The sequence below is a fragment of the Chanodichthys erythropterus genome, chromosome 7 (genome assembly GCF_024489055.1).
Source record: "Chanodichthys erythropterus isolate Z2021 chromosome 7, ASM2448905v1, whole genome shotgun sequence".
Classification (NCBI taxonomy): Eukaryota; Metazoa; Chordata; class Actinopteri; order Cypriniformes; family Xenocyprididae; genus Chanodichthys; species Chanodichthys erythropterus.
Window position 1 is genome coordinate 31,744,436 of NC_090227.1, and position 26,878 is coordinate 31,771,313.

The following is a 26,878-nucleotide window of genomic DNA, read 5'->3' on the forward strand; positions in this document are numbered from 1 at the left end:
ATTCAAACAGAACATTTTATTTTATTTTATAATGTAATAATATGTAAAATATTACTGTTTTTACTATATTTTTGATCAAATAAAATGTAGCCTTGTCAAGCATAAGAGACTTCCTTCAAAAACATTGGAAGAAGCACTTTATTATTTATTTATATATTTATTTATTTATTAAATATTTATTATAAAACTCCTGAAAATTTGACCACCAGACATCATGCACCGGACAGATTCTATCACTACCTGGTCGAATCGATCTAGGTCATCATCATATATCTGGAGCTCCATGCCTCTGTAGCCTTTCTGGAAGCTGCGTCCTTTGGGCATCTCCACATCCATGGGACAAACATACTCTTCATTGTCCTCTTGCTTCTTCTTCCTACCAAACCCTCCAAATGCCAGCTTGTGCGGCTAAATTTGACACACGCATAAAAACATGTTTAAATTCCAAAATGAATGAATCACATACCAGTCTCCTGCAGGAGATGGCCTGGAGATGTTCAGCATCATACCTTGACTTTAGCCGTGGCAGTTAGTAAGGTGTAGTCTGGGTTCTCTAGACAATCCTGTTTGAGTTGCTGGGCCTCAGAACCCACCAGCAGGTTAAAGTGAGTGGCCAGATGCCGCCGCAGCAGAGTCTTATTGGGAGGAATATTTAGTAACAGAGCCATCGTCTCCACATTAAAGCGAGGTTCCAGCACCTGAAACCACAAACAAAATGACGTCCATTTCTTGGAACCAAACATGCACTTTCTATTACTCAAAGAGATTGGGTCAAGACTAACAAAAGCAAAAGTTATCTTTAAATGTGGTTTGATTGGCACAGTTCGTCATTTTGCTGAAGCTTTCATCTAAACTTCATTTCCACTTAAGCAACCTGAGGTTAAGTTCCCATGATAAAGGACAAATGTACTTCAAGTGAAATCAATGTATGAATTGGTATGATGTCATTTCAAATGAAATCATGTCAAAATTTGAGGACAGACTCGAGTAAAAACATGAACACACTGGTGAGCTGCTTGATAGTAGAAATTAATAGTAGATAGTAGAAGCTGTAATTCTACTTGAAAGTGACACTGACACTGCTTTTCATGTTTAATACTGTAAAGCTACTTGCTTTAACCCTCATGTTGTGTTTGGATCATTTTGACACGGAAAAGATTTTTCTGTACCCAAAAATGCAGTTAAAGTTAAATGTTACTGCAATGGACTAAAATTTACTGACTTTACTCACCCAGAGTCTAACAACTTCCCCACATTTTTGTTGATACTTTTTGTAAAAAAAATTTTTCCTCCACATTGTAACACTTGTGATGTGCCCAGTCAAAAATGACCGGCCTACAAAAAAAAAATAGCTTATAAATCTCTCATTATGCTACATCACCAAATATTGGATTCTAATCTTTTTGTCAAATAGTTTTCTTTCAATTAGGACAGGTTTTATATTTATTTTTTGGAACTGATCGATCGTAGGCCTTATTGATCCGAGTTTACATACCTCAGATTTTGAGTGAAAAAAAAAAAAACATTATTTGTGGATAATTTTGTCCATATTAAATAAAACATGAAAAAATGTGCACTGTTTATCACACTAGTGTGCTTTAATGTTTAACCAGGAAACCGGTTTTGAAATGCTTTTATTTTGTACAAAATGGCGCAAAGTCACAATTGTGACTTAAATTAAAAAAAAAAAAAAAAAAAAACATATAAATATCTTGTTATGCCATTTTATCACCAAATACTGGATTCAATCTTTTAGTCAACTTGTTTTCTTTAAATTGGGACAGGGTTTTCGGGTTTTATATTTATTTTTGAAAATGATTGATCGTAGGCCTCATTGTGACCAGGAACTCCACAAGTTTGCCATTTTGTACAAAATAAAACAAATTCAAAAATAAATTTCCTGGTTAAACTTTAAAGCACACCAGTGTGATAAACAGTGCGATTTTTCATATTCAATGTAAAATTGACAAAATTATCCACAAATGATGCTTTTTTCACTCAAATAAATAAGGCCTACGATAGATCAGTTCCAAAAATAAATACAAAACCTGTCCTAATTGAAAGAAAACAAGCTGACAAAAAGACTGAATCCAATATTTGTTGATAAGGTAGCGTAACGAGCAATTTCTTGCAGGCTGGTCATTTTTGAACAGGAACATCACAAGTGTTATAGGGTTTTCAACACAGCACAAGGGTTAAAGCAGTCTTTCGTATAAAGTGGTATACGTGACTCAACTTGACTGCAGTGCCAAATTGCAGAGCTTGTGCAAACATATCCACATCGCTATGTACGGATGATCAGGGTGCTTTCAACTTGGTTCAATTGCTTTATCCAAACCAGAGTTCATATGCTCACCCTGCCCATTTAACTATTTCAACCAATAACCTAAACTAATATAAAGACTTTTCTCACCATCAGTCCTCCATGCACCCCACTGCCCCTCAGGTTGGGCGCATATTCAGCCAGGTCAACGGACCGCAGCCACTCCATCACACGGTGGTTAGTCCATTGAGAGATCTCAGCAGGACTTATGTTGTTCTGAAATGATGGTGAGCATAAGGATTGCTAGTACAAGTACAAAAATAACAGGATAGCACAAATTAGAGTTTGGTCTCTCTTCCTACCTCATCTGAAGGTCTCCGCCGTAGACAGTTGGGATCATAGTTGTTGAGCCGGAGCACCTGGATGGCTCTTTTAATACTGAGGTGATGTAAAACACTGCCCACTTTCAGAGATAACAGGTCATCCTGTTCAGCAGGAGTAGAAAAACATTACTAAAATGCTAACATTTGTTGGTTACCTTTTTATGAAAACTGATGCTTCTCAATGAACCGAACACCTTGTTTCTTATTACAATACCATTCAAAAGTTTAGGAGTAGTAAAATTATATTTATTTATTTATTTATTTATGAATTAATACATTTATTCAGTTAGGACACATTAAAATGTTACAAAAAAATCAATTTCAAATAATTACTGTTATTTTGAACTTTATGTTTCTCAAAGAACCCTGAAAAAAAAAAAAAAATCACGTTGTCCAAAAAAATATTAAGCAGCATAACGGTTATCAACCTTGATGATGATAGGAAACAATTTATTGAGCAGCAAATCAGCATATTAGAATGATTTCTGATGGATCAAGTGACACTGAAGACTGGAGTAATGGCTGCTGAAAATTCAGCTTTAACATCACAAGAACAAATTACATTTTAATATATATTAAAATAGAAAACAGTCCTTTTAAATTGACTAAAACAAGACTAACCACAGTCATATAGTGAAGCATCCGTCCATCCACACGGCCCTCGTCAAACTGAGTCTTGTACTGCGGGAGGCCGATATCATCAAGCCACCCTAGAACAAAAGGAAAGAGGTAACAACTCAAATACAGTTCAATCAGTTTTGAAACAATCGAGAAAATTATTCAATCTAATTGTTAGAATTAATTTAACCATATTTCAAAAACCAAATATATGACACTGTGGATAAATAAACATCCATTCCTTACTTGTCACCCAGTGGTAGTCTAGTTTGCTCCTGTTGTCATCTTCTTCTGAGCCCAGTGCCTGCAGGGCCAGTTGGAGTTTCTTTCTGTGGAGAGAGTGTTTTATTCCCAGCTCCTGCATAGAGAGAGCAGAACAGTCCTTAAAGATGAACTTCAGAAGGAAAACTGATTATTACCAGGTTTAAATGTGGTCTCAGAAGTTTGGACTCCACTATATGCTCTCATCCTGGTTCTGAGAAATAAGAACTCACTCTTTCCAGATCCTGCTGGGATGCCTGCAGGAGCGTCTGGCCAGAGGAGACCCACTGTCTTGCCAAACTCACGTACAACCCCAGTCCCTGCTCCTGCATCCAATCACACACCTGCTCCCGGGACCAGCGCGCAAATGGCGCATCCAACTCGCTGGAAAACACAAACTAGAACATCTTACAAGACTGATGGAAATATTTGCCATTTGACTGCATGTACTGCTAAAATATCACTCTGACAACAAAATAAATGGGTTTTTAATGAGGAACTGAACCAATGAATCAATAAATAGCAGCACAAGCTACATGCATGTGAGCCTGTCATCAGGGCGCCTTTACCAACAGCAGATCTTTCCATTTTGAGAAGGCACTCTATCCTGTGTCGCTGTGAATACTGACCTGTTGGTGTTCTGCAGGTCACGTGACCAGCCCAGCCTGGGCCCAGCTGTGGCTCTGACTCCACCCCGTTTAAACTCACTCTCTGATAGGTTATCATCCAGGTTGAATGTGGTTGATTGACTTCTTTTGAGTCTTCAAAGAAGAGGAGAAAGTCATTTTTATCATGTTCATCTCAAGTTGAGGTGGGTTAACTAAGCAGATTACAGATTTACTGACACCGTTTTTTTTTTTTTTTAAGCATAATATATATATTATTAAAAAAATATTTCACAAGCCAGAACTTCAAATGCCAGATTGCTACATTGTGATGTTTTATACATTTATAAATTATATTTATGTAAGAAAAAGGTTACTTGGAGTTTTAAAGAAAATTAATCGCATGTTTTATTATTTTGCATCAACATTCAATATAAGTCATAAACAATATTTGTAATATAATACTTATTATAAATTAATATTATTTTTATACTATTATAGTATTTATTGATATTTTATGTTAGCTTTTATTTTTATATTTTCAGTTCTTTTTAATTTTAGTTTACATTTTATTAACATTTTTATTTTTTAATATTTGTATTTAGCTTTAATTTATTTTTATTTCAGTTTTAGTAATTTAAGCACTTTAGCTTAAACTTATTTTTATTTAGTTACCAAGGCAATTTAGTTTTTCATCAAATATTTTATTTGAATAATTTTCAATACTTACTTTTCAATATTTTATTGCTTTTTCTTAATAAACAAAAACGACTTTTAATAGTTTTAGTTAACAATAACACTGCTAGGATGAAATATGCTGGATAAGGAATGTCCAAAACATCCACTGCATCTCTGATTCAGACTCACTTTCCAAAGAGTGCTTTGATTCCTTTAGACTTTTTCTTGCCCTCGGGTGAAATGGGGAGAGTGTGTGTGCTGTCACTGTCAGCTGACCTCTGCGGCATGCCTGCCAGATCCAGATGGTCAGTGCCGTCCCTATCTGTCTCAGCTGTACAAACAAACACACACACAAGTCCTGTTGTCACCACAAAACAACACATTACCCATAATGCCATGGCCAGTTAAGCATCAAATAAACTGAGGATTATGGGAAGTAAGAAAAAACAAGGCAGTTTTTCAGTCGGAGACCAGAGCAGTAAAAATGTCATGAATAACAGGAAGTTCAAAAGAAAAAGCTAGAAAATTACAGTGTCTCCCTTGAACTACTGGAATCAGCATCATGGGGCAACATTGCAGATGACTTCTCGTCTGGACTGAAGAACAACTGGATTGGGTTTATTTTAAGAGTGGAACCATGGAACAAAGTCACATGCTGACATGCAAGTTAACACAATGGAAGTAATAACATCTCTGTAATAGAATGGCACTAAATCCAGCCTGAACGTACATTCTTATGGTAGTCTAGATGTGAAGGGCACATATAGAGCTGTGAGAATGTGGTCAGAATATTTGAGTGCCTGGTAATGTGGTCACAAAATAACATGCGATGAGGACAGAACCTCCATATTCTTCATCTCAAATGGCTCACACTGGTTACCACATGAGCTCAATGATTAAACACGACTATTATTTTCACAAGAGGACTTCAAAAAACCCATAATCGTCATTACCTTATTTAATATCATCTCCTGCTATGAAGTACAGAAATGAAAATAAACCAACTTTGGCCTATACCAAATTGCTTACTTCCAGAAAGACAGAATTTTTGGAATCAAGCTTGAATGAAGCTAAAATAAACTGTGGTCACTTCTACAATATGTTAGAGATCACAATCATTAGGGTTTTCAAAATCAATAGAATACTTGTTGCATCCCTGTGTTTAATATAGCAACTGAAAAATGTAATTCCTCAAGCACCCTTGAGTCTCAAGTATGACTATAAATTTGCCTAAAGAGGACTTATAATGCTTTTTTAGTGTGCAATGTTGTGGTTTGAGCATGAAAAAGGTCTGCAAAATTACAAAGCATAAAGTCCACTCCAAAGGGAGTTATTCTTTTTATCAGTACACACTGTTTCTGAACTCCCTGTAACCCCTCGATAGTAGTCTTGATTTTTCTTCCAGGAACGCACACATCACAATATTCCTCATTTAAATTTCATCCAAGGTATACACTAAAAAGGGGTGAGACCTGGTTGAGTTGTCTCTTTCAAGGAAAGTCTGTTCACTTGGTGGCCATATTTGCAATAGGCAATTATTTCGGGCATCCAAGACCAGGTCCTGTCTATTTGAAAGGAGGAATCCTGACATCTCAAAAACTGCTGGCCGAACTCACAATTAAATAACATTTCAAATCAGCAACAAAATCTGACAAACTGTCCAATAAATGTTGTTTCTTATGCTCAAATAGTGAAAAAAAAAACTTATTTTTTAGGCTTGACCAGCCAATGCGCATGTGTAGTCCTATTCGAGAGGCAGCTGCAGTGACACAATGACTATCAGTCAGCGATTGGCTCTTTTACTTAGAAGGCGGAACGTATTCCGCCGTATTGGCGGTTGCAGTTACTCCCATTCATAAGTAAAAGGAGTGAACCATCTTTCTGTATCTATAGTCTTCGGTTGCGTTAGTAGCATGCTGAAACTTGCGGTTATGGTAAAGGGCGTGACATTTTCAAAACACGCTCGAAGTGGTTGACCAATCACAACACAGTGGTCTAGCTGACCAATCAGAGCACACTGTGCTTTTTGGAAGGAGGGGCTTCATTGAGATTAATAAGAGACAAGTATTGTGTTTTTGAACATTCAAGCATGAAAACCTAGTAGACCCCAAAAAACAAAATCAAGACTTTGTAAAAGGGAATAATATGCCTCTTTAATTGCAGAAGCAGTGAGTATGTTTGATTTGTTTGATATTTTTCCTTGAAGGGAAAGAAAGAAAAACACACCACATCTGCTTTGTCTTTCTCCAGAGAGGCCATACAACAGGTCTAGCCCATAAATGAGTGTCTGTACTGCTGCTAAAACAGATGCATACATACAGTACCAGGCATATGTTTGGCATATTTATGAAGAAGTCTTACCCAAATTAGGGGCACTAGCAGTCCTCTTCCCACCCTTGATTTTGAAGAATCCCCGTCCAAAGGAAGATCTCATTTTCCTGGTGCCGAAGCTGTCATCCTCAGCAGTACGAGAAGAGCTTGGGGATTTGGGTGGTAGAGTTGTAATCTTGTTGAACTCATCAAAAGCTTTGCTCTAAAAGAGCAGCAAGAAAACATTTCAGAAACCTCAAATAACTTCATGTATGTAATAATAAAAAAGCATTCTATTAATATAATATAATATAATATAATATAATATAATATAATATAATATAATATAATATAATATAATATAATATAATATAATATAATATAATATAATATAATATAATATAATATAATATAATATAATATAATATAATATATCAGAATTACCTCTGCTGGCCTCTGATCTGCTGCTAATGGCCTCTAGAATTAAAAATAGCACAATAGAAATGATCTAACTTTAAATCCTCACAATTACACTGCAAGTATTCAATATACTGCTTATGCCTAATGAAAACTAATATATTTTTTTAGTCTTGAGTAAGCTGAAATTCACCTTTTCACTGGCTTTTTCATCGAGGTTGTCCTGGCTTCCTGATTTTGTGACATCTGATGTTCTGAAACATGAAAAGACACAGTTACCATCACTATTTCCAACATGCAGATGTTCATAAGTGACATCTTTAGGTATCAAACCACCATGTTAAGGTGTCAGACAGACACTTTGTTTCACAATAATAGTGGTATTTCAGGTTTCCCAAAAACTGGCATTTCATAATGGTAACCGAACTCCACCAGACACACATACTCACTCGGGACTCTCATGTAATGGGGTCTCCTGTGATTGTGTTGGCTCCTGACACTCTTTATCACTACAAAGGACAAACACACAAGCATTGGGATGCAGAGGTGGTGGCAAAGCATGATGGGTAAGCTGTGAGGTGCATAGACAGACAAACATTGATGTGCTAAAAGTGAGAAAGTGACACTATTAAACACTACAGAGTGATGGGATAGCATAACGAAGGTGACAGTCATGAACTCTGACATAGATAATGGACAAAAGACATTTCAAAAGACAAGAAAGGATGGAAAGAGGATGTTATTATAAAAACACAAGAAAGGAAAAGCCTTCAGAGGTGCAACATGGAGAATGGGATGCTTAGCTAGTATGCTGTAACATAGATAGGATGCTTGCGGATGTAAACCTACAACCACAGCTATGATATGAAAGAATGTTTGCTTGTCCAGAGTTTGTCAGATAATGCCTGCATGATAAAACAACCTCAGAAGACACAAAGTGTGTTTTAATGTACTTATCTGAGACTGTACCTTGATGACTGCATGTGTTCCAGTACTGAATCGCTGTCTTCTTTGTCTGGGGATGATACTGTGAACGATGGCACCTGGAGTGTACTGACAAATGTAACCGCCTACATATGAAAAGAATATGCGAAGGTAAATTCACAACAGTGAATTCAAACAATCTTTCAAGCATAAACACACAATATTTTTTTAAAAATGCTATTTTTTTATATGAATGTAATTTAATATCATTTTAAGCCATTTTTTGTTTTTCATTTTTACATTATTTTTGACAAAGATTCCCCTGTTTAAATATTCAGATTTTTTCTGTAATTCCCTCATTACTGTAAAACAAACAGTAAAAAAAAAAACCTGAAATATTTTCTACTTTTACATCAGCATGTAAAAAATATGATGCTTCTTTATATTTTTTTGTATTCAAGGGAGTGTTGTTATTGTTCACTAAAACTATTAAAAAATATATTTTTGTTAATTGAAAAAGATTAAATTAAATATATATATTAAATAAAAAAACTAAATTAAATGAAGGAACTGTTGCATTCACAACTAACTGAAATAATATATATATATATATATATATATATATAAATATAATACTAAATACTAATACTAAAATAACACTGATTTTAGGAATGGCAAATTTCATTAACAATGACTTTTGGGAGTACTTCATTGAAAAAAAGTTTAAGAAGTCCTACTGCATACGTCACATATCAATGATCCAACACCTCTGAACAGTAATATCTGAAGACATTCAGTCACTCCATGACAAGTGACTACTACTTGGATCGTCAGTGACAGTATGAGCCACAGTTGACATGCTATGTGTACTGCAAGTGTTCAATTTTGCTTTTAGCGTAAAAAAAAAAACACAACTTTGCTGAACTGTCAATCAGCCTGAGTTGCTCTAAATTAAGAATAATTATAGTTTGCAGTTCAGTGATTTCATATTGGCCATGGCAAAACAAAATATAGTTCTTTAACAAGGATGCAGACTAACCAACAAAAGTGAATGGTGTAACCTCAAATGAAATATTATATGGATTTTGTTTTGTCTGAAAAAAAAACAAAATTGTACCTCATTTTGACCCCTCACAGCAACTTCCTCTGTGTAAGCGAGCAAAGACTTCTCCGTGTCCATGGAAACGGAAAGGGCGGTGGACATGGAGAGGGAGCTGTCGCTGTTGCTCTCATCACTGTCTCCGTCTTTGACCTTATCTGATGAGAAAGACAGGAGAGGAGGGAGATTAGATCATTAGCTGGGGAACAAGCCACACAGCACCATAACAAATACAGCCTGTCACTTAACAACAGCCTGTTATGGGATTTAACTAATTGGGTGAATCTCTAGAAAATGTAATAATATAATATAATAAATATAATATAATATAAAAACTCAATATAATAAATAAAAGCTTTATTTAAACCATTAATAAATATTATAATAGTACATAATACTAAAATAACAGTGATAAAAGCACTTCATTCACATCCTGTTGGAATTGATTTTATTAAAAGTTAATGAAAAATAAATCACCTTTTCTCCCTTGAGCTGACATGACCATTTCTTGCACTTTCTTGTAACGCATGAGTGACTGTCGCAACTCTTCAATCTTGCGGTCCTACACAAAGCATCATTATCAGCATTAAATGCCAAGATCTTTTATTTATTTTCAAAAGTAACGGGAAAGGAAACTTATGACCTAAAACTACCTTCTCCTCATTAGCCGCCATCAATGACTCCATTGCTTTCTTCATCTTCTGTACTTCCATATCTGCAAAGAACAGGCATAGTAAACTAAAGACCATTTCATAACACTAAAGGGCAAAGAAACATAAGGCCTCAGGCCTGACATTTAGCATCACATTAACTGTAGACAGACACATTGAGCTGAAAAATAACAGTGACCTTCTGTGACAAACATGAGAAATGTACACAACAGAAGCGAGGAGGAGCTTGTTGGGATTAAACGTGAGTGTATACAGCCACAGATATGAGTGGACATCCAGCCTGTGAGGTCATGAGGGGTGTGAACATGGGTTACGGTCAACTGCTGATAATGGATGGAAGAGAGGAAGTGAGGTGAAGAAACTAGCTTTGGGGAACAGGAGGTGTTAAAGTAGGAGGTGACAGGCAAGAAACAAACAAACAATCATGTAAATGTGACATGCCAGATGGTGACCACAATCTCTTGTCGACCCCACAATCTCTTGTCGAATCTCAGCCGACCCCTGACTCTTGTCAGGGCTACAACATAAGAAAGTATTGTTATTTATTACTCGTTTCCTGGGCCTAACTTTTTGCCACACCTTCCAAAGGATTATTAGGATGCTGCCACTTTAAGAACTGCACGGACCCAGTATACTGATACTGTACACGTCTGACTGTTTACTAGGATATTTTGTGTGAATTTGTCCTTTCAAGCGCAAGAAGACGTGAAAGAGAGTTTAAAAGGAATACTCCACTTTTTTTGAAAATAGGCTAATTTTCCAACTCCCCTAGAGTTAAACAGTTGAGTTTTACCGTTTTCGAATCCATTCAGCCGATCTCCGGTTCTGGCGGTACCACTTTTAGCATAGCTTAGCATAGTTCATTGAATCTGATTAGACCGTTAGCATTGCACTTAAAAATGACCAAAGAGTTTTGATATTTTTCCTATTTAAAACTTGACTCTTCTGTACTTAAATCGTGTACTAAGAACGACGGAAAATAAAAAGTTGCGATTTTCTAGGCTGATATGGCTAGGAACTATACTCTCATTCAGGCGTAATAATCAAGGAACTTTGCTGCCGTTCCATGGCTGCAGCAGTGCAATGATATTACGCAGCGCCCGTGAGCCCCTGCTTGCACAGGGAACGTGCCTTGCAACCATGGAGACGTTTGTGAGAGACGTTTGCACTGCTGCAGCCATGATACGGCAGCAAAGTTCCTTGATTATTACGCTGGAATGAGAGTATAGTTCCTAGCCATATCAGCCTAGAAAATCACAACTTTTCATTTTCCGCCGGTCTTAGTACACGATTTAACTACAGAAGAGTCAAGTTTTAAATAGGAAAAATATCAAAACTCTTTGGTCATTTTTAAGTGCAATGCTAACGGTCTAATCAGATTCAATGAACTATGCTAAGCTATGCTAAAAGTGGTACCGCCAGAACCGGAGATCGGCTGAATGGATTTGAAAACGGTAAAACTCAACTGTTTAACTCTAGGGGAGTTGGAAAATGAGCCTATTTTCAAAAAAAGTGGAGTATTCCTTTAATTCAGTATTTGCGCGTTGTCTGAGAAGCAGCAGTCTGGGTGCCCACTTCGGATGCTTGCACAGAAAACTTCCTACAGTGCACAAGTAACGAACTGAGTTCCCTTTTGCATCTTCTTGCACTTCAAAATTTAAATTGTTAAGGATTAAACGATGCAAGAACGATTTCAGAACGATGCAGCGCTGCCCCATCAACTGTTCCAAGCATTGTCACGTTCATGTTCTCACAACACTGCATTTTTAGAATTCACAAAAATGTTACTGCCCAACTGCCGATTGACACCATTTCATATATTTGCCAACGCCAATTTTCACTCACATTTGGCGCTTGACGAGTGTTAATTTCAGGCCCTGCTCGTTTCCCTTTCCTATACCTAACTGGCATTTTTTAAACCCATTAATATCCTGTGAGACTAATTTGCACTGCTTCATGTCATAGAAAAGCAAGCTTCATGAGTACCATGCCTAGACATGCAGGCACAGGAAGTAGAGGACTAAGAGGACAAAAATAGTACAAAGATTAAAAACTGAAAAAAGGATGGATGTGTAGAAGGTAGACATGAAGTCCCCTTACGTTTCTCTTTGAGCCTCTTTTTTAATGTTTCCTCAGTATGGAAAACTGTTTAAGACAGAGTAATGATATTAAACGTATTCTGTTATTGAAGGAACTGGACCAATAAAGTGCTATGCATAAAATGTTACATAAAAAAAGACATAAAAAGAAAAAACAGTGTCAAAAGCAATAGAATAAAATAAAAAAAAGGAAAAAATAAACTAAATAAAAAACAATAAAATATCAAAAAATATATATAATAACAACTGCTTAAGTTGATCTACTCCAGCTTCAGTTTTAAATGAGTCAGTACAGCATCACAGCATAATTACAAGACAAAACTTGGCCCCTGAAGGGCATGCTGGGACAGGCAACACTTTGATTACATTACATGACCCACCTCTCTCTGTGCTGTCTAGGCCTGCAGGTGTTGGGGATCTGGACCCCGTCTCATCCTGCAGCCTCCTCAGATCTCCATCTCTGCCATCAAGCTGCCTTCTCAACGTAACCAGATCCTCCTGAACATTAAAACACACAGATCTCACAACGCTGAATCCAAAACCTTGGAGCACCAACAAAGTTAACAGGTTAAAATCCCAGTAATAGCAAACCATGCAGTTACTAATTACTATAAAAGAGTTCAGTACAAGGCACATGCAAAATTAAAGTCCTGTCTGATGTATAAATAATTTGGATCAGAGTTATGAAAATGAAAATGGTAGACAGATATATTGATATTAAAATGTATTATTATTAATAATATTTGTATAATTAAGAGATTACTGACAAAATTACTGATAAAACGTTACAAAATGTACTCAATTTTTCTTTTTTTGAAATTCATCCATTGATTTTGGCTTTGACACTAAAACTTTGTCTCGCATCACAAAATAGCAAATTATATTGAATTAATAATTATATATCTGCCTACCACTAATCAAATCACATTCAAGAGTTCAAAGCATTGCCAAGGTGGGAGAGAAGTTTATAACATACAGTACACACACACAAAAAAAACTAGAGCAGCACATTTCTGCAAACCTCACACTGATCTTTTTGAAGCGTGTGGCTTAACAGTATGCTACAGTAGGAAGTAGCAACAGAAATAGCTTCTCCTACATTATAAAGCAGTCTGAAATGTAGCCCTCTCAGCTTAAACATCACGTAGAGCCTCACACTAAAGCATACTTGTGGTTAATTAAACATGCTGAAATCTTATACTGGTGCCACTGCTTAGAGAAGAGGGCAGATTTAATGAGCAGCTTTCAAATCATGATGAGAACTTTGTCTGTACCCTTTAAATGGTGTAAAATGGAGGGCTATGGAGCTACTATAGAGCTCTCAGTCAAGCTGACATGATTAAAAGTTTAATTCTGTAAAGCAACATTTAATGTCATTGTATTGTTATAATAAAATATAACGTTTGGCCACTGTAAATGCTTAAGTGCCTAAAAGTAAAGTAACAGTGCAAACATAACTAAATAAAGGGTCTTTGGATCACAACCACAAGCAGTAACCACCCTGAGGTATGCCGACCTTAAGTTCCTGGATTTTTTGTTCCTTCCTCTGTTTCTCATACTGCATCTGGCCCATTTTGAGTTTCAGGCTAGAGAGTTTGGCCATTAGCGACTAGCGGCAGAGAAGTTAGCCAAGGAGGAAAAAGGAAAATAGACACTTAAAGATAACAAGAATAGTGACAGGTTATGCAAGAGAGACAAGAGCAGAAGAGAAAACCCTATGAAAGCCTAAAGATGAAAACTTCACGTATTGTTTTCACTAGCAAGAAACTAGTATTGAAACTCACCTTAGTGGATTTCAATTTCTTTTCATACTGTAACCGTTCACTCTCCATCTCAGAAATGCGATATCTCAGTTCATTAATCTCCAAAATCAAACCCTAAAAAGAAATAAAAGCCTTTAAAATGCAAACAATCACCATTACTAATATGAATTTAATAATGTGAAATTTAATAATGTGAAATTTACTGTTAAATGAATGAGTAATAGATTTAAGTTAAACTTTATTGACTGTATATGTATGCTGTCGATTACCACCAAAATAAAATGACTATTTACACAATTTCACACAGTTTCAAAAACCTAATAATGATATTAATAATAACTTGCTTCTAAATGCACACAGATTATAGCCATATTCCCATTCATAAAGCTTCAAAGATGAGCCTTCTCTCATGTTTGAAATGGTTTGTTTAGCAAACAGACCAAATATTCAATCTTTTGAAATGCTTTACGAGCAAAAAAAAACAAGAATCTAGTGACAAGCTTCCATTCAGCGCTCAGGCCTTTCAGGGCCAAGCTCTTTGTCAGGATGTCTAGCATTCAGCCGTGGATTTATGATTCAATAAACAGAACAGCCTCCAGTTGTAAACACTCAGTGAATGCTCCAAATAAAAAAAAATACATCCATGTTGAGCAGTGACAGAAAACTCAGAATACAAAAATCAAAAATACTTACACTACAGTTCAAAATTTTGGGATCAGTCACTGAAAACTGGAGTAATGAGTGCTGAAAATTCAGCTTTTCCATCACAGAAATAAATTACATTTTTAAAATATATTTAAATAGAAAACAGTTATTTTCAACTAATAATATTTCACAATATTACAATTTTTAATTAAATGAATGCAGCCTTGTTGAGCATAAGACACTTTCAAAAACATTTGAACAATATTATACATTCAATAATTCATACTACAGCAGTTAGTTCTTCAAAATCTAAAATGACATATTATAGTCCCAGTCTTAACAGGATAAAAAAGGACAATTTAGCAAACAAGCTAGTCTTGCTGAGAAAGTAAATTATGTGGCAGCAAAATAACACAGGAAACTACAGAAATAATTTATATCTTTGAAAAATGTGTTTATCATCCTAGACCAAACACACTTGCCAATTTAGTGCACAGTTTAAACAATAAATAATTTGTATCTCTGATCTAGAAGTTTCTAGGAACAATGGATAATACAATCACAAAAAAAAAAAAAAAATATGGATGGCTGATCTCTATGTCTGTAATCTACACTGTTTGATGCTAAACCTTCAAAACCTTGTTTTTCTCCATTGTTCCCAGGTGAAAAAGTACTATAGCAATTTATAGTAAATACTATAGTGTTTCTGAACCGTACATATAGTAAATTGTAGTACTGTAAATATAACAACACTTTTTATATTTACATACTTTAGTATTAACTATAGTGAACTGATTAATTGTAATAAATACTGTAGTATACTTCGGTTTTTGCTACAGTAAACTGTAGTGTATTGTAATATACCCTATAGTTGTAGAAAAATTAGTACAGTATTAGGTAAAGTAATTTGTTTATATTACTATAGTTGTTATATTACCATAGCAACTACTGAATTACCACAACAAATAAATTAAAGTACTTTACTATAGTATGGTTCAAAAAAAACTTTTTTTGTATTTACTATAAATTACTATTTAGTATAGTATTTTTTCTCCTGGGTTGCATGTTGTCTGATTCAAAATTTCTTGTGAACAGCCATTCCTAAAGTCCACTTTACACCTCAAGCAGCTAGACTTTTAACCAACAACAAAGCTTGGTTGAGTTTGCTGCTTAATTGGGCTAAGAAACGCCCACTTTGACATGAAGTGTATTTGTGAACGACATATAAAGCAGCCAGTTATAGTTTTTTTGTACTGTTTAGAGGCAGGTTTATCTGAAATGGTTGAAACCACCAATGTGGAAAACCATTCATTCCAATGGATCCCAACACCCTCTTGCTGGGGACCCTTCCTACTCCTGTACATCCACAGTGGGACCTAGTCCTTAGTAGTAATGACTACTTTCTAGAGAGAAAAGTGGCCAGCCAAAACTATTTTGGAGAGGAAATGGTATCTGGTAAAGGGTGTTTTTGCATTTGCCATTTTGTCCAGACAGCAAACAAAGCAGAGAATAGTTAAAAGCCCAACATTCCAGTGCACTGGAACAGACCTCTGAACCACAACATGACGTGATTGGTAGATGTCCGGGTGCTAACAGAGTGCATTGTTGAATGTACGTCTTTCTGCTTCAGGCTTGTACAGAAACAAAAGGTTGGCTATACTGCACAATCACGATTCTAAACAAACATTCAAGTCATTTTTCCAGCAAACTGCAATATGTTAAAGCAGTCAAAACAAAAGGGCTCTGTGCACCAACGGCGGAATCACAAATTGACCAATGACTAGCGTTACAATTAAAGAAAAGCCATTGACATTTTCAAAAAATCATTACACAATTATTGCTCTCATGCATGTATGCATGTTTCTTACCTCACTATCTCCAAATCTGTCATCAAAATCGAGTCTCTCTTTCTCCATTGCTGATAACTTCAGTTTCAAGTTGGAAACCTCTGCCATCAGCTCCAGCTTCTGAGTCTCAAGGGCTGATCGGCACAAGAGTTCCTAGGAACAAGAGTTCAAAAATGAACATACTGGAGCATGAGCAGAGGAAATCGGTCTTAGAAAATTAATTTTATGGGCTTTTTGCCTGTAACTGGACAGTATAATAAAGTAAACAAAATCTATAGGGTTAAAATAATCATCACGCAAAATGCATATATAACAAACCGCCAAACAAGGAACATCTTTAAACCCACCTGTTGTAACATTTCTTCGGTGGCATTTAGTTTCTCACGGTGTTCATCAAGGCACAGATCTAGGTCCCTTATCTTTTCTCCCTGCGCCTCCACTTGATCAGTCAAAACACTCACCTGCAAAGAATTTTTAGCATTTAACTTAGGCCTTATCTATGTGCATTTCTCCATGACCGTTCAAAATGTATATATGTTACTATTATTATATATTATTATATTTTAGAAAGAAATTAATACTTTTATTCAACAATGAAGCATTAAATTGATCAAAAGTGACAGTAGACATGTATAATGTTGCGAAATATGTCTATTTCAAATAAATGCTTTTGAACTTTCTAGTCAAAGAATCCTGAAAAAAAAAAAAAAAAAAATCATGGTTTCCACAAAATTATTAAACAAAACAACTGATTTAAACATAAAAAAATAATAAATGCTTCTTTGGCACCAAATCAGCATATTAGAATTAGAAGACTGTAGTAATGGCTGCTGAAATAGCAGCTTTGCTATCAGCAGTATTTTAAACAGTTATTTAAAATAGTAATAATATTTTACAATATATTTGTATTTTTGATCAAATAAATACAGTCTTAGTGAGCCCTTCAGAAACATTTTAAAACATCTTCGAAACTTTTAAATGTGCATGTATATAAAGTTACCTGAAGCACAAGGGATTCTTTATCACTTTCAAGACGATTAAGTCTGTCCTGGTAAACATCACCAGTGATTGAGATGTGTCCATTTGACTGTCCAAAAAAAAAAAAAAAAAAAGAAAATATAATTTATCATAAAAACTTCCAAAGAATCCAAAATGAGAGGTCTTAAAACAACACTTTAACTTTAACTTTAAGTTGCTTTTCAAAGTCAGTGATACTGAGAAAAACAGGGTCACTTGATATTCAAGGTTTTCATGCACCATTTATTATGCCAACAAAATGTGAACGAACAATACTCCATGTAAACTGACTAAATATGGTATTATGTGTTGACTTTCACTTGGCAGTTGTTCAGTCTGTCTCAAGACACACAAGAATAATGTTTCCTGGATTTCCCTTAACTAATATCTTAAGACAATGATAAAACTCAACTGCAGAGTCCTAATTATGAATAGAACTAATGCACATGATACTATAATAGCTCTATGAATAAGTTCCAACACTTAAAAAGAATTATGTCATAATGAAAATTGTCAGCCTAGGCCTAGCAATATCAGCATGAAAGAGAAAATACTTCCAGTAGGCACAAAGCATCACATAGCGTATTTGACTATCATTGAAAATAGACTACAGGCCTTTTGACTACTATATCTAGAGGAAGTATAAATAACCATGTGCTTCCCTACAACGTGGCAACACATAGTATGTTAGCTCATGTTCATATCTAGAGTACACACAGTGAATTTCAGAGTTCTGGAATGTGGCGTACGCACCAGGTGACCATGCAGCCACTCCACCAGACTGTCTGCGGTAGAGTCTGGGATCTGACAACGCAAGCTCTCTCTCTCCTCAGTGTCCATGAGCTCCAAAACACCCCTCAGGTCCTCCAGTAAGTTCAGGGCTCGCAAGCTGCCCATGAAGGGCGATGTTGGGGACTGACAATCAAAGATACCATTGGAGTAGTCCAGAGCCTTGGAGCCTGAATGCCAAAGACAAAAAATAAATAAAAGTGGTGAATAGTGATTTTGATTTTAATGTATGTCCGAGTGAACTTTTAGGGGGTTTCTACTTAAACGGCAACATAGCCATATCACAAACACTGATACAATGGAGTTGTTCACAATTTATTCAGACAATATTATGTGCAAGCAAATATTGGTGGAGCTATACAATATACATTAAATGCTCAGGAGAGTCAGGCAATACAGAAAAAATAACAATCTTTTACATTAGTTAACATTTAGCACAATATATAGCATTTCTAAAATGAGAAATGACTATAAAAGATACAATTATCATGTACTGTGGGGTAAAAGATAGCATGACCTTATAATAAATCATGATGCGGGTGAATAACCACTCAAGTCTTGAAATCAGAAACAGGTCAGAGTAAATGCTTTAATTGCTGAAACCTCAGGAAATCATGCGATCAGACGGGCGACTCCAACTTGAAATGTCAGACTTATAATAAACCAGTGATGAATATGCCAAATCATTTGGTCAGCCTACTAATATCAGTCTAATCTTACTCTGTAAAGGTTTCATGAAATGAGTCTGACATTCTCTTTGTACCACTGCAGAATATTTCCAATCTGGAAAGAATGATCAAATTTACCAATGTGAAGTGAACCATTTTGTCAGATTTAAATGTGGAGGGACAGTTGCATTTGGAATAGATGTTTAAAGTTTGTATGGTTAAGACAAATATTAAAAAGCTTTACCTGCTATGATACCATCCATTTGCTCCAAGGCTGCTGCCAACATGTCACTGGCATCAGACATCATCTTGTTCAACACTGTTAATCCTGCATAAAGTGAAAATAGCAAAACAAATATAACAGTCGACACTTGACAGCACAAAATGCATTTAAGTAGTCTCTAAATACATTAATAGAAAACTTCTGATGGATTAGGCACTCAATAAGACAGAAAACAATGCAAATGTGCTGCTTGTTTGATACATGTGTAATGTTTTTAAACTCTCAGAAAAGTATTACATGGACACCAAAAATGATGTCACGCATTTTTAGGCCAAAACATTTTTTGTCACATACAGCAAACATCTCCTCACTATCCGCTAGCTGCCTGTCCCCTGAACACACTGTAAAAAAACGCGGTCTCTGTAGTCGCCACAAGCTCCAAAAACGTCAATAAAAACAAACTGGTGCAGCCTGGACCACGAAACATAATAAACATGCTCCAGCCAATAACCGACAAGAATAATTTTAAATGCGCGTCCATGACTGTTTCAGGAAGCACGGAGGGGAGGGGGAGGAGGAGGAGGGAGGGTCTAGCTAGCCTCTGTTTTGTTTGACAACACTTTGAATGTCAACAGGAAGTTACATCCACCCAGGATCACTTCTAGAGCCAGAAAGGATGAACAGAATAACTTATGTAAGCAATAAGGTACGAGAGGCTGTACTGTATTGTGAATAGGTCTTATACTTATTATAAGGTTCCTCGAGTACCTTATTGCTTTTATAAAATGGTTACCACACAATACAAATATTAAAGCCAGAAATATGTATAAATGCAAACTTCATGAAGTAAACCTTTTCTAAAAGCCTTCCTTCCACTGGAAAAAATAGTCCCTGACCATGAAAAGCAACAGAAGTTACCTTTTCACTCCATTAGATGCGGCAAAGACAGTCTTTGTGAGTGTGTCAGTCAGTAGCGAAGACTTTTACATTGAAAAGACTGAATTGTTTTGAAAACGGAACAAGATGCAACTGACAAATGCTTTGACTAGTGCTGTCAGTCACGGGAAAACCCCTTAACTGTTAAAAGGACAAGACAATACATTGGACATTTAAACAGATGTTTTATTATGAACATCGGACTGACCTGAAGGAAAATGCTAAAAGTGAATGCAGGTAATAAACTCGCTCACTCAATCTTTTTCTCACAACATTCTTCTACATAATACAATATGTAATATTGTACATGAACAATATCAATTGAGAACATATGGTTTACGTTGCTAAGAGAGGTTGCTAAGGGTGTTGTGTAGTGATACACAGAACCGTTGGGTGAAGTGGTCATAGCCTGTTTTATCATGAATAAAACACAGCTATTGACCAATCAGAATCAAGGACAGGAACTAACCGTTTTATAAATACTATTAATTTATTAATATTTCCTCTGGTTTTATTTTTAGATTTTTAGTTTAGTTAGTCTTAATTTTAGTATAAGTTTTAGTTGTTTTATGTGCTTTTGTAATTTTTATTTGTTTTTTTTTTTATTTGTATTTAGCTTTATTTTTATTTTAGTAATTATACTACTTTTTTAGGTTTAGCATTTTTATTAGCTTTTTTTTTTTTAACATTTCTATTTAGCTTTTATTTTTAGTTCAGTTTGTTTTAGTGAATTTAGTACCTCATCTTAAATTGATTTTAATTCAGTTAGTTGCCAAAGCAACATTTCAAATTTTTAAGTTAAGTTTTTCATCTAATATTTATATACTATTTTAATTCAACTTTATGATTTGTAATAGTTTTAACACTGATGTGATCACAAAAAACTATTTTGCAAAAAAGTAGATTTTTTGGATGAATAACAAAAATATCAACTAATGCCAAATGGCATAATCAGATCTTATCGAAATGACAGAAACTATATTTCTCAACCCATGATGATTTTTCTCTTCACAATGATTTTTGTATCTAACTGTGTATTCATCTGGACTGGGTCTCCCCATGTTGGTTCCAGAGAGGAAAGCACATCCTTTGGGTGAAAGGTTGGCTGGTTTTCAGCTCTCTTCTGTTCCCTGGGTAACTCAGTCAAGCTCCAACCATTAGCCACAGATTTTAAAGAATAACTGAGCCATTTATTTCAATTATTGGCACAGTGCTTGTGCTGCTGCAGGGGACACTGGGTACTTTGTTGGGGGACTAGCGGGGACACATTGTTAGGCCCTTTTGGCTCATAGCCCGAGAATACAGCGGCAGCATTCTCTCAGTTTTAATCCTAAAAACAAGGAAGTGAAGAGACACCCTGTCATGTTCTGATATCCTGTCCGCCAGTGTTGATAAAGCTCTCTGCTGCAATGCACAAACATAACAGGCCAAAGGTTAATATATAATAATATATACAAATCCAAAACTAGGAAAAGTGTGCTATAAAGGCCCATTCACACCAAGAATGATAACTATAAAGATAACTTTAATTATAATAACTAAATTTGCATCCACACCAGTGGACGATCTAGTTCTGTTTATTCTAAGTGTGTGCAGGTTTGTCGTCTGCCGCTTTAAATGCTTGAGCCCTTTAAAGCAGGATAGATTCTGACTGGCTGTCAATGTTTTTATCATTCATTAGCTGGAAAAAATGGTTTTAAAAAATGATTCCAGTGATACAGTTTCTCTGTGCCATTATCGTTAGTTGTGGTCTTGGCTTTGCTATTCTTTTATATTGAGAAAGGTTTTTAGAGCTATATCTTTATTGTTATTGTTTTAATTCTTGTTCTTGGTGTGAAAGGGCCTTAAGTGGGAGTTCGTTTTTTTATGCATAGAAATATTCAAAAGTGGCTTGTGATGAAAGATGACCCATTTAACCATTTGGAGTCATTCAAAAGAAATATGTGGTTTAAAAAAAATAAAATCATAAAGCACCACACTGAAATGATCTCTGGTGGTAAAGGATAGTCCTAAAGGATGCATCTAATGAATTAGCAGTTAATAATCTTTAAAAAAGGGCAAACACAAGCAATTATTCTGTGTTAAAAATATACAAGGATTATTAGTGCAACTGGGTTTGACAGCTTTCCTTTTAAGGGTTCTTATTCCATAAAAATCCCCTTATCTTCTAATAACTAGGAATATAGCTCTGCGAATTACAGAGTGTACAAGCAAGTTCACACATTTCACAGTCACACTGGCCATATAGTTCATACATAGTATTTCATTCTGTAACTGAAATGACTCCCTTAAGTTTTCAGGAGTGAATTTTGAGAGGGAGTTCAATTATTGTGTGTTATATGAATAGAATCAAAGTTGACAACTAGTTGTTTTGCTGTGAATCACCAAAGGTGCCATGCATTTTATGTGGCCAGACACAATACTAAACAAAAAAACAAAAATGATCCTGTCACTATGGTTACAGACATTACACAAGGCCACTGAAAGTTAGAAAAGGGGACTGACTTCAAATACTATCCATATGGATAGGTAACCCATCCACTCCATCTGCTGTTGTATGTACAGGCTGATTTGAGAGTCTCAATTGTTAGTAAATAAGCTTGTCAATCCCAAACACTGACTGTGTGAACATTACCATCCAGTCAAAAGAAAAGTGGATCAAACACTTTCCTTTGAAGAGTTTTCAAAGAAGCTATGAAATCAAGGAGTAAACTAATGTGCAGTGTAAAAAGTTTAGTTGTTAAAATAATTGTCTGATTTAAGACTAAAGTCCAAAATATTATGGCGAGTTTCAATCTGTTACCTTAACCGTTTATGTAAATAACAAATCAAAACCTTGTGTGGAGACTCTTGTTATGTCTAGAAAAGCTGTGCTATCCAAACATCACATTGGTTACATGTTCACACAGCGAGATTTTGGAGCATTTTGTCCTGCACATTTCTAAACAATTCTGTCTGTCTACATTAATATTATAGTGCTATTTTAGTGTCGTTGAGATATAGTTATTAATATTTTTAATTTTTATTTTTTCACATTTTACCTTTTCATTTTAATTTTAAAGTTTTAGTAATTTTGTCGTTTTCATTTTAAATATCTCTATAAAGATTTTATTTCAGTTTTAGTTATTTTAGTACATCAAGTTAAACTAAATGAAAATGAGTAATGTTGTCTCAGCAACTAGCTGAAATATATAAATTTTTTTATGTTCAGTTAATGTTTATTTCATTTCAGACAACATTTTATGGTCTTACGGTTTTAGTTTTAGTTTCAGTTGATTATAATAATCCTACTATAGAGCATACATCATTACAACCAAGAACTCCTTTTATTATGAGCTAACAACCACACAGCGCTAAGCACAGGTTGCTTTGCATTGCAGATTTTTGCATGACTGGAATTTCCTCTCATGGCGGGAACACGATGGCTTCCAGGCAGCCTGCGAAAAGCGATAACATGCTCTTTATGAAGCTCATATTTCCTCTCAGAATCATATGAAGTCAAACAAGAAAAATCAAGACTCTGGGTTCAAATCTAACAACATCAAGACTGTTTATGCACGTGCAAAAACAGCTGTCAACCAGCAAAAAGTTATTTTTCTAAAACCACAGACAAAAGGACAATCATGAAGTATGTTTTAACAATGCCTGGAACAAATCTTAGAACAAACCATGCCAATAATGACATTAAGTGGGACGAAACTATGAATGAAGCCTGTCCTTTGGAAACATGTTCCCTGACTCACAGAACACAAGCCTGTAGGAGCAATGGAAGCAGTCAACTGTTTTTGGAAAGTAAATACTATTATAATACTAAAAATATTAGTGGTTTTTTTTTTTGTTTTTTTTTACAGTTTACTTGAAATGGGCTCAAGATGGCATAGAATTTAAAGTTATGAATATGAGCATGAGAGGAAAAATAAGGGGGGAAAAATCTTAAAATCCATTAGTCGGGCACCTAAGGGCATTGTGTGTATGAACTTTATCCACTCTACACTCTGAGCCGCATTAGCTACTATCCCTCTCTGAACCGCTCTGACTGACAGACAGAAAAACCTCTGCTGGCACATGCTGGGGAAAAATAGCAGCCTTCGGGTCATTCATCTCAACAGAAATAAAAGCATTTATGGCAGGCGAGCCGTGTAAGCCAGCAAACTTGCCTCAAGTCAAGTTAAAGCAAGCATAGAAGCATGCTGGGGAGTCATGGGAAAGACATTTTTAATGGACCCATAAGCACATGCTCAACTGATAAATAAATATGGATGCAAGCTTTCTAGTAAATGCTGATAGTAATATCTACTTTCAAATAAAAATTTCCTGATACTTTACTCACCCCCATGTCATCCCTGACATCCATGTCCTTCTTTCTTCAGTCGAAAAGAAATTAAGGTTTTTGATGAAAACATTCCAGGATTATTCTCTTTATAGTGGACTTAAATTGGCCCCAAACGGTTAAAGGTCAAAATTACAGTTTCAGCGCAGATTCAAAGGACGATCCCAAACGAGGAATAAGGGTCTTATCTAGTGAAACGAACGGTCATTTTCTAAAAAAAATAAAAATAAAAATGTATATGCTTTATAAACACAAATGTTCACCTCGCAAGGGCTTCCGCCAGACCGCCATTACGTATTCTTCAAAAAGCGTATGCTGTATGTCCTACACCTTCCCTATTCAACTTACGGAAAAAACAGAACTGGCGCCGCGTTCATTCCTTGACCGATGACCGAAAATAACCAATCGTTCCGCTAGATAAGACCCTTATTCCTCGTCTGGGATCGAGTAGAGCCCTTTGAAGCTGCACTGAAACTGTAATTTGGTCCTTCAACCGTTTGGGGCCTATTGAATTGAAAACTTACATTTCTTTTCGACTGAAGAAAGAAGGACATGGACATCTTGGATGACATGGGGGTGAGTAAATTATCAGGAAATTTTTATTTGAAAGTGGACTAATCCTTTAAGCATTATAAACATTATATGTACAATGTACAGCATGAAAAATAGATATTAATATAGAAATTAGGTAGAGATTACATTTAACAGTTATTTAATTATTATAATTATTTATTGAGATTAACTTGAGTGTTATATGATCTAAATTTTAAAAAAATCTCCAACACTGGCAGAAATGGATATGCTAATGATAAAAATTAAATCATGCATCTCTAGTTAGTTACCTTGATATTATATATAACAGAGTACTGAATGATTATCATATTGACATACCATGGTACTTACACTACTGTGTACATTCCTTTTTTTCCTCTTTCAATTAATAGTGTTTTTGTCAAATTGATTGTGCAGGTATTTTTTAATACAACATCTTTCGACATTGTATAAATTCTTATGCCAGGTTTCACATGGATGAAAAGAGCAGTCACACGTGATTGCTGCATTAGAGCCAAACTGAGAGTTATAAAAGATGTTTGGGTCCCGTGCAAGTACTAGAGCAACACAGATGTGCACAAGCCTTCAGTCCAGCCTTTGCATGTGGGAGGAGGACGGCCCCTGGTTACAACAGGCTCCTTTTCTTAGATATGTCAGAAATAGAAAGAGAATGGAACATTACTTTTTTTAAAATCCACTTTTACATATTTGTGGCTATCTTGGGGCGTCACTAAGTAGACTTTTATACATAAGCTGCCAATGAAAGTCCACCGCTGACTGTTCTCACACTCAACACATCTAAAGGGACACCCATCTGACACTGATATGAAAACCAAGCCAAGGCGTCGTCGTAGAATATGATGCATCATACTTCACATAACCACATGGAACAGAGAAGGGATGCCTGTCTGTAGTCAAGGCGTTCCGTATGCTATCTATAGGTAACAGTAAAAATAAAAAATTCCACTCCGCTTAGGTAAATGCACAGATGTGTCTGCAAAACGCAAATATCAAAGTGGATGAAAGAAAAAGCTTCACATGCACTGATTTAGCCATTCAAGATGGTAACAGAATTTTGTTGCATAACACAAAAATATGGTCTGCAGGCTTACTTTGGGCTACAAGCATCAAAAATCAAACAAATAAGGACATCACCAGCAAATTATGCTCTTTGAAGTCTTTCAATGGAGACATTTACCGTAAACATCACACTATTTACACAGTTTGACAGATGTTTGATTGACATGGATTTAGACACAGCAAATGACATTATCAGAGCAATTTTAAGGACAAGGACTAAAGTTAGTCATCACTCTATTTACTGCAGTGAATATTAATCCACACTCTTAAAAAATAAAGGTTCAAACAGGGTTTTTTTGCACAGATTCCATAGAAGCTTTCTGAAAAATGCCTAATAATCTAAAGAATCTTTTGTGGAATGGAAATGTTCCATGAATGTTAAAGGTTCTTCAAGGAACCAAAAGCACCAACATTTATTTTTAAGAGTGCAGGTCAATTTAATTTCTAAATAGACAAAAAGGCTGCTGCATGGCGACAAAAAAAAAAAAAAGCTAAAGTTCACAACAAAACATCTGTGACAATGGCCGTTGCAGGACATTTTGTCACAAATATATGGTTTAGTTATCACAACTGAACTGGTCATTAAACAGCCTATTAAAAGGCATTTCATTAAACGAACAACAACAAAAAGACAAAAGAAATCACGAAACAGCAAAAATGTGAAGAAGAAAAAAAAAAAAAATCAAATCTTTATCCAAAA

At 35.4% G+C, this 26,878-nt stretch overlaps 1 protein-coding gene across 9 annotated transcripts in view; it reads right to left on the reverse strand.

The window, feature by feature from the left end:
- ppfibp1b (PPFIA binding protein 1b) overlaps positions 1-26,878 on the reverse strand; it is a 30,618-nt gene that overhangs the window by 2,766 nt on the left and 974 nt on the right. The window contains exons 2-27 of one of the 9 annotated variants that reach the window (XM_067390189.1): positions 19,302-19,385; positions 18,354-18,559; positions 17,584-17,670; positions 16,931-17,044; positions 16,605-16,736; positions 14,113-14,205; positions 13,845-13,937; positions 12,709-12,826; positions 12,330-12,374; positions 10,212-10,273; positions 10,036-10,120; positions 9,577-9,716; positions 8,505-8,605; positions 7,985-8,044; positions 7,729-7,789; positions 7,563-7,595; positions 7,170-7,341; positions 4,998-5,139; positions 4,155-4,286; positions 3,759-3,909; positions 3,511-3,622; positions 3,268-3,356; positions 2,626-2,748; positions 2,414-2,539; positions 510-698; positions 241-408 (exon numbers count right to left, since the gene is read on the reverse strand). In XM_067390189.1, coding sequence (XP_067246290.1) covers positions 241-408; positions 510-698; positions 2,414-2,539; positions 2,626-2,748; positions 3,268-3,356; positions 3,511-3,622; positions 3,759-3,909; positions 4,155-4,286; positions 4,998-5,139; positions 7,170-7,341; positions 7,563-7,595; positions 7,729-7,789; positions 7,985-8,044; positions 8,505-8,605; positions 9,577-9,716; positions 10,036-10,120; positions 10,212-10,273; positions 12,330-12,374; positions 12,709-12,826; positions 13,845-13,937; positions 14,113-14,205; positions 16,605-16,736; positions 16,931-17,044; positions 17,584-17,670; positions 18,354-18,559; positions 19,302-19,365 — 2,898 coding nt within the window. In that variant the 5' untranslated portion in view covers positions 19,366-19,385. The remainder of the gene's footprint in view (positions 1-240; positions 409-509; positions 699-2,413; positions 2,540-2,625; positions 2,749-3,267; positions 3,357-3,510; positions 3,623-3,758; positions 3,910-4,154; positions 4,287-4,997; positions 5,140-7,169; positions 7,342-7,562; positions 7,596-7,728; positions 7,790-7,984; positions 8,045-8,504; positions 8,606-9,576; positions 9,717-10,035; positions 10,121-10,211; positions 10,274-12,329; positions 12,375-12,708; positions 12,827-13,844; positions 13,938-14,112; positions 14,206-16,604; positions 16,737-16,930; positions 17,045-17,583; positions 17,671-18,353; positions 18,560-19,301; positions 19,386-26,878) is intronic. The other 8 variants (XM_067390194.1, XM_067390192.1, XM_067390193.1 and 5 more) reach the window with 8 other exon arrangements.